The sequence below is a fragment of the Astatotilapia calliptera genome, chromosome 5 (genome assembly GCF_964374335.1).
Source record: "Astatotilapia calliptera chromosome 5, fAstCal68.1, whole genome shotgun sequence".
Lineage (NCBI taxonomy): Eukaryota > Metazoa > Chordata > Actinopteri > Cichliformes > Cichlidae > Astatotilapia > Astatotilapia calliptera.
This window is the reverse complement of record NC_137426.1, coordinates 27,371,836-27,381,343: the sequence shown is the minus strand read 5'-3', so window position 1 is coordinate 27,381,343 and position 9,508 is coordinate 27,371,836. Positions and strand designations below refer to the sequence as shown.

General features: G+C 35.1%; 2 protein-coding genes and 1 long non-coding RNA gene across 45 annotated transcripts in view; 1 reads left to right on the top strand and 2 right to left on the bottom strand.

Moving 5' to 3' along the window:
• Positions 1 to 1,297: 1,297 nt before the first annotated feature.
• On the bottom strand, positions 1,298 to 2,689 carry LOC145428943 (uncharacterized). The gene is made up of 2 exons (XR_013909298.1): positions 2,504 to 2,689; positions 1,298 to 1,598 (listed from the first exon to the last, which is right to left on the bottom strand). It is a non-coding gene; the product is annotated as an uncharacterized LOC145428943 (long non-coding RNA).
• Positions 2,690 to 5,260: 2,571 nt separating this feature from the next.
• On the top strand, positions 5,261 to 7,770 carry cd8a (CD8a molecule). The gene is made up of 6 exons (XM_026166445.2): positions 5,261 to 5,503; positions 5,619 to 5,939; positions 6,033 to 6,131; positions 6,235 to 6,345; positions 6,507 to 6,546; positions 6,974 to 7,770. Exons 1-6 carry the CDS (start codon positions 5,455 to 5,457, stop codon positions 7,023 to 7,025), a joined length of 672 nt encoding a protein of 223 aa, XP_026022230.2. The 5' UTR covers positions 5,261 to 5,454; the 3' UTR covers positions 7,026 to 7,770.
• Positions 7,771 to 7,779: 9 nt separating this feature from the next.
• The window catches only part of cast (calpastatin), a 31,259-nt gene continuing 29,530 nt past the window's right edge, over positions 7,780 to 9,508 (bottom strand). For all 43 annotated transcript variants that reach the window (XM_080301993.1, XM_080302002.1, XM_080301969.1 and 40 more), the window contains 2 exons: positions 9,320 to 9,426; positions 7,780 to 9,216 (listed from right to left, as the gene is read on the bottom strand). In XM_080301993.1, the coding sequence (XP_080158119.1) occupies positions 9,328 to 9,426 (99 nt within the window). In that variant the 3' untranslated portion in view covers positions 7,780 to 9,216; positions 9,320 to 9,327. The remainder of the gene's footprint in view (positions 9,217 to 9,319; positions 9,427 to 9,508) is intronic.

Here is a 9,508-nt window from a genome sequence, read left to right as displayed (position 1 = left end):
TTTATGGTGGTTATGAGTGATCTAATTATCCAAAATGCAGCATTGCCTAGAAAGCAATGATACTCAGGAGGTATTTTGCAATAGCAGAAATGCTTCCTGTCCTGAAGCTACAGGTCAAGCACTGTGCATGTTTTCCAGTGATAGGAACAGATAAGACGTTCTGGCTTTGTTGCGTTGTTCGTCTTAGATGTCTGTGCCTGTCTGTGGAGAGGGCATAGAGGTTTGAAAGTGGGCGTTGTACTTCCATTGTCAATATTGTGCTTAGCGGAAGTTGAGTAGGTGAGTGACAGGGTTTGGTGTCTTCTTTTACTTTTGATGTGTAAACTTGCATCATATTCAGTTTCTCTTGAACTGCCATGTATGTGGCAACAAGCTTTGCTGTATAATGTTAAATTACAGGCTACAAAGTCATTTCATAGTAAGTGTAAGTCTCTTGCTTCCTTATTCACCCTTGTGTGCATGCATACAGATACACACACACACATACGCAAACCAACCCAGTTACACCTGGGTGATTGAGAAGTGCAAAGACACAACTAAGTTCGCGGTTGATTGGGTCGCAGGGAATGTACGCAGCTCTTTCCTGTGTGCTGGAGCACGAGGATATACCGAACTATGTTCACTGAGATGCTATCGCTTCGCTCAGCTTTGAGCTATTCGTCTAGTCCCTGAAACAAAAAGACCACAAAAAGTACCACAGACTGAACCACAAGCACTGACGGAGAAAGAGGAGCAGTAAGCGAAAGACAAAGTAAAAAGTTTCTAAATTAATGCAGTAAAATAAATAAATAAATGCATGAAAACCTTCTTAAGAGTTTTTGGAAGACATTTCATTGACCAAATGGATTTACACTGGCTGAGGATGTTACACATTTAATAAATGGAAATACAAGAACTATTATACAAGAAAATTAAGGAATGCGTTTGAATTCTTGTAAACTGAGGTAACACTGGTTGAGAAGACTTTTAAAAACACATCCTGTATCAGCACTATGCAAAAGTATTACTGCTTCACAGTCAAAGCCAAGTAGACCAAGGTCACAGTACACTGCCACCTTAAGAAAAGCAAAAATGTAAGTATGAGATAATCTTAAGACACAGCAACACAAATCATAAAGGTGCGCCAACTCATTGGGTAGAAAACTTAATATTGTAATCTTTGTAGAGTTTGTTGTTTGTATTTGCTTTTAATTTTAACATGTATTAAAAACTTATAGAACCCTTACACGTTATTATCATATGTAAGTAAATTCATTAAGTTATGTGATGTATGCTAAAAAGAATGGATTTCTTCAGCTTTCTGTTTCTAGATAGATTTATTTTAAACATTGAGACACAGTTGAAACTAAATGCTCACAGATATGATGAACTGTAAACATTATTTTTCTGTTATTTTTCAGTTTTCTGATGTCTCCTTCATTTGTTTCCTGTAATAGTAGAGTCAAATCAGACATACATTTTTTACATTTACTTTTTAAAAAAACAAAACAAACTTGTTTGCAAATGATAATGTTTGTATAATGTTTGACCTGCAAAATAACAATGTCTTTGTGAAGTCTTGTAAACGTCCATTCATCCATCCATCTTCTTCCGGTTATCTGAAAATACACACGATTAATTTTTTGGATTAAATTTTTTTTTTTTTGGTGGGGGGGGGGCAGCATAAATCATGGAAAACAAGTGCTTACATCCCAAAAAAGGGAATTTAATCCAGTACTTTTCTTCTTAAATATTGTAACAGCCATAAACTATAACAGCATGCAATTTTTAATCTAATGATGTGGCAGTGCTATACACTCAACTGTTTGTGGTGAAATCCATAACTATTATCTCATGTTACGTCTTGCTACAGATACAAAATACATAAAAGCCACATATTTATATATTATTTAATTAAATATAGGTAATATGCACATTGTGACACAATTAGGATAAACTAAAATTGAAACTGCAGTTTTCTAATATTAAGTACAGTTTCATGCATGTAATAAGAGTCAATACACAGAAAAATTGAGCTTTATCCTTTCATGTGTACAGAAAGTGTTGTGCACTATTTTCAAAACTCTATTGAAAAGTGCAACAAACAAAATTATTCCAAGCTCTTTAGTAAGAAGACACGTACACGTATTATTTCCAATTTGTCACATTTGTATAAACTATTTCAGCTTCCTTCCCAAAAAATCCCAAACAGTATATGTAAATATATCACGTCTTCAGATAGAGAAACATTTTATATGTAAAATGGCCTGAGTGTAAATTTAGCCCATTCAGGACAAATTTGTGCTGCTTGTAAAAAGCACACAGCGTAGACCTTTTTGAGATATCAGTATCAAGGAGATGTAACTTCTTACTTTGCAATATTTCGACAGTTTACTTAGCAAAAGCCAACAAAGTAAAGCGAAATGAAAGTCGTAACAGGAAGCATTATCCACAAATTATGAAAAAAATTCTGACCAAATCACTTTAACTTTGAAGTCTTTTAGAGCGCTCCATTTCTACTTACTCCAATCCTCTTGATGCTCTTGGTTTCCACTTTACTCCTTTTTCTATAATGCTTGAAACCAGACCAGCCAGTTGAGCAGCAGAGCAATGATAACTGAGCCAAAGTGAACAAAAAAATACTATTCAAATGTGTTTACTGGTAATGAAGGTGGCATTTTCAGAACACAAGGATATTCAGCATTATTGTGCTGAGTACCTTTTTTTTTTCACTGGCTTCCCCTGGTCACCCACCACATAATCACACACACACACGCTCAGGTTTCAGGTTGGAGATCCCCTGTGTGACTAAGATAGGGAAGCCCATGCAGGTGTGTTTGTGAGTGACTCAACCCTGAAACAGAGAGATGGAAAGGTGAAGTGGGCTAATTGTGTGCTTTTTGACTGGGTCTTCCCTTTGATACAATGCATCAACAGAATCCCCTATTTGCTGAAAACAATGCAAGACTGAAACTTGATTTAATTTGTAATAAATATAAAAGTGACTTATTGAAAGCAAAAATAGGGTCAATGACAATCTGAATTTCGAGGAATTATTGTAACAGTTGAAAGAAAGACAAAAAAGACAGACAGACAGAAAGAAAGAAAGAAAGAAAGAAAGAAAGAAAGAAAGAAAGAAAGAAAGAAAGAAAGAAAGAAAGAAAGAAAGAAAGAAAGACGCTAAATGAGATTAACAAACCAAACAAAACTGTGTCCTCTTATTACTCTCACTCCCCCCTCTTTTTCATTCTTTCTGTCTCCTCCCACCCATGGAACAGATCACCCACAAAAGCGCAAAATGTCAGCACTCAGTGCCCATTACCAAATTGCTGCATTTATTTTCCAGCACTGAACCGGAAAAAGGGCTTCGAGTTGCGCCATAGCAGCTGTTGCTCTACTCAGTTTATCTGAAGGGGGTTTCACTTCCGTACAGCTCTTAGACAACATTTCACTTGAAATGATACAAGCTGTAACGCTTTATGGTTGCTACGTTCTTCTTTCCTTTTGCTAGAGTTGTTAGCTCAATATAGCTTTATAAACTGTGAATAAAACTGATAAGATTTAAACTGAAGCAGGTAGGAACACTCTTTGAAATGAATATTCTAGAAATTTAATGAATTCAAATTCCTGTCTTTTCCCATAATGAAAATTGTAGTATCTTTTGTTAGCTCACAAGCGGTTTCCTTTAAATTTTCAGTCCCCCAAGTTCCCCAAGACCGAAAAAAAAGACCTGATAGCCATTATCTTTAAGAATGACTTCATGCTGTTGCTCATGCACAGCATAACAAAACAATAAAAACATTTTTTTTTTAAATGTTACTTTGTTCATTTTTCACAAGATTAAAATCATGCGCTGTACCCTCCATCCAATAGAAGAAGTACTTGTATGAATATGTGTGAATGGATGAAAGAGGCAAGTTAAATAAAGCGCTCTGAGTGCTCAAGAAGAGTAGAAAAGCACTACGAACCAGTCCATTTACCATTCAGACCAATGTCACTGAACATATTTTCCATTACTTGTTTCAGCAGGTGTACACCTGTAATAAAATGAATTATTCAGGTTTGACTAATACTTCAAATTATTTTACATAAGTTTGTGTCTTTGCTCAGAAGTATGTCTTGATGGATGCTTAATCATTCAGGTAAATAAATCCCAAAAAGTTGATTCTGTTCATCTGGACTGGGCTGTGAGTTGATCAGATCCTGACCTCACAGCCCATTGTTCATTCAGGGGACTAGTTTCAGTAATTGTGCAAAGGTACTGTTGACGAAACGTTTCTCCCACTTAAAACGCTACGTCCAGATGAACAGAATCAGCTTTTTGGGACGCTCAGAAGTATGTTTTGTGATTTTGTTCAAGGATTCAGTGCACTGACAGCAACATGGCGCTAAGTCATTTTGCTGCCATCTAATGGTGTAAATATCGGTCTTGTGGAAGCGTTGTAACACTGCGCAATCGCATGCCTAACATTGGATTTTAGGGGTGTTTGCCTGTGCAATACAGTACTTTTAAATAATTTGGAACAATGAAAATATTGGAAATTGTCATAAATTAGTCGAGTATAAAGTATATAAATCTTAAATCTTAAATATAACATTCACAGTGATTATAAATCGAAGAGGACAACAATCTTTATCCAGAACTTGAGAAGATGGGAAATCACTAAAGTGAATATTAGTTTATATAATAATAGTATATTTTATTTTATTTTTTAAAATTAATTTATTGACGTTATATTTGTGTTATATCTTGTGCTTGTTACAGTTTCAAGGCTTTTTGCCCGTATTTCAGAACATGGTGATGTTAAAAACTGGGGTGTAAGATGTAAGATAATGTGAAGTCTTAGAAAAGGCCTCTGAGAGACCCTGATGCTTTCTGTTTTACTCTTAACTAAACTGTTATATTTCTCTAAACTAGTTTAATCTGAGAGATTAAAATATAGCAATGTTTGCAATCTTTGAATGTTTAAATTTCAGCAATCATTCACCAAAGGCAGGTCAAATTCAAATTACATAGCAATGACAAAGTGACTGTTAGGAGTTCATGATGAAACTTCAACAAAGAAAAGTTTGGTATAATGCACCATTTAATTTGTGCAGAATTTGGTGTAGAGTTGCGTGAACTATGTTTGTTGTGCATCGTTTTCACTTCCTATCTCATCCATTTTCAGCCTACATACTGCGCCCTGCTGCATTTGTGTGCCAATAGTTTGTGGATGAAGTAGTGGTGTTCAATGCTTCAAACCAGAGGTAGAGGAGTGAAGTGCAGATCGGGTGGGTTACAAACATTGTGCAGACCACGATCGTGTTGCAGGAGGTCTCTGCAAGACTCTGCTGCAATGGTCCCATTTGACAGAGCAGAAAAGAAGGTTACAGCTGGGGCGGGGTTTCATATCACGCTGAATTATCTCCCAGCAGACTTCAATAAACACGAAAAGGACGTGTTTAGCTCCTATTCTCGTCTGCAAGATTAAAATGGACCAAAAATGGCTTCTGATTCTGGTGATTGTGGTGTCATGTCAGAGTAAGTTGAACTTAATTATTAAGTATTATCTGATTTGTTTGTTTTTTTGTTTATTGTGTATTGTTCGCAGACACAGAATGTTTTTTTTCTTCTCTCATTTTATAAAATCTTTTAGAATTGACTTCAGGGACTTTCAAAGACAAAACAGCAAAGGAAGGGGATAAGATTGATATCAGCTGTACAGCTAAAGACACAACAGGGGCCAGCATGATTGTCTGGTTTCGAGTTCTAAGCAATCACATGGAATTCATTGGGTCTTTCAGCAAATCTGGCATAAAAAAGGCCTCAGCAAAAAACTTTGATGAGCTCTACACTTACACAAATGATCATCTATCACTGAAGTCCTTCAAAAAAAACGACGCTGGCCTATATGGCTGTGCGTCACTTATCCAAGGTAATACACTGGTGTTTGGAGACACAACACAAATATCTGCAGGTAAGTTATGTTTCTTTGTTTGGTTTAATTTATTGTTTTGTTTATTGTTTTAGTAAGTTTACACATAACTTTGACTTCTTCTTTCTTTTTTAGATAAAACTGAAGATAAAACTGAAGCACCACCAACATGCACCACCAAACCGAGTGTGCCCAAAATTGTAACCTGTGATTGTGAAGGCAAGACAGCAGGAGGCAAGTGTTCAAAATCACAGTGATGTGTTATAACATTTATCATATTCATGTTTAAAATTCTGTGAGTAGAAAAAGTTGGTAAACAAGGATGGTTCATTTTCAGAAGGGGAGTCCAGTTCTGCTTTTAATTGTAGTCCAATAATGCTGGGAGCTCTTTCTGGTGGCTGTGGCCTTTTTCTTCTGCTCCTCATCGTCACCATATTGTACTGCAATCGTAAGTGCATCTTCAATATGAAATCTACATGATCTTCACGTGCATAAAATTTGGAACTGAATAATATATAAAATTCTGTCATTTTCTGCACTTGGAAAGCTAAAAACTATTGTAAAATCTATATTTTCACCTCAAGTTTAAATCATTTCAATTGCATGTAGGGATAAGGACACGGAGATGCCCACACCATCACAAAAGAAGGTAAGTTATTCCTTTATTTATTTTTTTAAATTTAACATTATTGTTCCATTTTAGTCTAGGAATACAGTCCATGAATAAATGAGGAATACTTAGTTATTAGTCCAACATCAGGAACCACACCCAGACAGCAAAAATGACATTTTAGACTTTATTTTGTTAATATTGTTCAGCAATTTTCTTTCTTATTTTCATTAATATTTTATTTTTGAAAAAAACTTATGTAATATTAATATTTGAATAACAAAATTAAATACCTATACCCATAGTATATTATGATTGTTGTTGAATGTTTCTCCCTATTTCCAATTACACTTGCAGTCTATTTGAAGAAAACAGTCCCTTTTTACATTAAAAAAGACAAAGGTTACTAATTATTATTTGTATTAATCATCTAAATTTACATCTCTTTTTGTCTTTTAAAATTTAGACCTCGAACGGCACCTCCTGCAAAAGAAGTGATGCCCGGCAGATATGTTTAATCTAAATGGTGAAATTTCAGACACTTCTTTTTTTCTTTAACGCTATTGCTGCATCTTCTCATCCTATTTGCTAAAGTCAGCCTGAAACATTTTCTTTGTTTGTGAAAATATGAGATGGTTTTAAAGTGGTTGTGTATTCAGCGCATAAATGGAAAGCCTTTTATTGCCAACATTGAGTTATAATTTTCATGTGGCTTGATGGCTAACAACACTGTTTTGTCACAGGTAGATTGAACCCTTTTAATGATAATTGTGTGGTTTAAAGAGTTTATTTTGCAAATCCACATCAATTCTTATGGTTACGGGTACGGCTGAAGATGATCCTGAGAAGAATTCATTTTTGTTTCTGAACTGTGAGCAATAATTGTATATAATTCTTTTGAATTTAAATATTTTTTATTTAATTTTTTGGGAAGTTTTAAAAGCAATAACAGCGTGCTTTTGTTTTGCATTCTGCACACACTATTTGAATTGCTGCACTCGCATTTAGTCATCAAAACAATTTAAAGCAGATTTTTTTTTTTGGCTTGTTTAAAATTACACTTACTCGAAAAGCATTTGATTTTATTCATTCACATGTTTTTAAGACTGTAGAGTAATACTGAAAAGAACAAATATGGCACGTTCTTTTGTTTTTGCTTTTAACCGTTGCACATCCTCAAAAAAAAAAAAAAAAAAAAAAATTCTCGTTTCTATTTTCAACATAAAACGCTGTACAAAATAAAAAAAATAAATAAAACCACTCGGACAAGCATTCCTTCTTCAATGAACTGTATTTGACTTTATTAGATTTTATTTTTCCACACATCAAACCCACTCATTTGGATTCCCATCAGTCATTCAGGGTCTTGGCACCAAAGTAGATTTGAGCAAAAGACATTTGTTTTTTAAGCCCCCCCCCCTTGAGTCTAAAGGAAGTGGGGTGCTACAACTGTAAGCAGAGCGCAAAACCACAAGTCAAGAGCGGATAAAAAAATTCTTTCATAGGAGATTACACTCCCACGCACTTTAATACATACACATTTCCCCTTGCACCTTTACAAACACATTGTTTGTTCACCTTTCCTACAATATTTAGTTATTTGCTCCAGCATATTAAGTCAGTTAATGTTATCTTTTGTTTCTCTTTTAAGGTACAATAATAATAAAATGATACTGCATGATTTATTTATGTATTTATTTTTTTCAATTTAGTTAGCATTTCCCCTTATACATCTCATATCTTGGCTTAACTCTACAAAAAAAGGGTGGAATTATAGTGACTAACTTTACAATTGAAAGCAGTAGCCCTTTGCAAATTACAGTGTTGTGTTACGTAGAGCAAAACTCTTTTACAGCTCACAAACAACGGCAGTTTACAAAGCTTGTAAACATCCTGCTTCAATAAGTGCACTTTTGAACGTCTTTTTTTTTTCCTTTCTGCAAACCCAAAAACACAGAAAAAGACCTACTTGACAGATATTGCTCTGTTTAAATGTGAGGCATTTGCAAAAAGCTCTCCAATACAGAATTAATTAGAACACCTCCTGGGAAATCCACATATTCAATAATGTAAACTATGTATTGTTTAAAATATAAGCGAACTAAGCTGTACACTAGTGTCTTATGTAATGGTGTCCAATCATGATAGAAAAACTTTTTGTGTGTGTGTACATCTGGATTGCACAAAACTTCCCGGTGCTATACACCTACTCCATACTGCTCTCACACAAGTTGACAGTCTCCACTGCTCCAACTAATGTCACAACACCAGCAGGTTTAGGTCACCGGTGTTGTAATAGAAGTGTTTTGCTGGAGGAAAAAGAAAAAAACGAAACAAAAAAAACCCCACCTGTCAACTGTGATGTACATGCGTGATTCTTGGCACCCAAAAACGTTTTCCCACAGTTTCACGTCTTTCATTTCCATCCAGTTTTTAAAAGTCTCTTTTATATTCTCTAAAAAAACCCAAAAAGCCCAAAACAAAACTTCTTATCTTTGAACTGTAAAGCAGATAGGTGTTTAAGTGTGCGTGCATGTCCGTTTGTGCTTCTATGTGTGTGCATTGCGTAAATGTTATGGGTATGTGTAGGTTTTTTTCTTGACTCCAATATACATTCTTAACAATTTACAAAAATAGAATCGTTATCCAGAGAGCAGCTCCCTCACCGATGCGTCCACGTGGCCTGGAGGACAGATTTAAAGCGACAACCTGTAACAAGTGATATTCAGCAGTCAGTTTAAAGACTTGATATCTATCCTTCTAATATTCAGGGTTTTTTTTTTTTAAATCACTTAAATATGACAGATCTTACCATGTGACCTAGCTCTTGGCTCCCTTCTTTGTAGAAGTTGGCACAATGTCTGAGCTTCTCTGAGCTGATAGCTGGCCAGGGGCAGATGGTTCCTCTGCTTGTTGTTTCTGGTGTTTTTAACAAAGAAGTATTAAAAATGATAAAGAAGAATTCATGCCTTTGCAGTATTACAGGCTGAAATCAACATCA

Excerpts from the sequence above, each read along its gene's own strand:
- cd8a (XM_026166445.2), top strand. The coding sequence starts at position 5,455 with ATGGACCAAAAATGGCTTCTGATTCTGGTGATTGTGGTGTCATGTCAG. Across the intron at positions 5,940-6,032 it reads CACAACACAAATATCTGCAG|ATAAAACTGAAGATAAAACT; the intron begins GTAAGTTATGTT and ends TTTCTTTTTTAG. Across the intron at positions 6,132-6,234 it reads TGAAGGCAAGACAGCAGGAG|AAGGGGAGTCCAGTTCTGCT; the intron begins GCAAGTGTTCAA and ends GTTCATTTTCAG.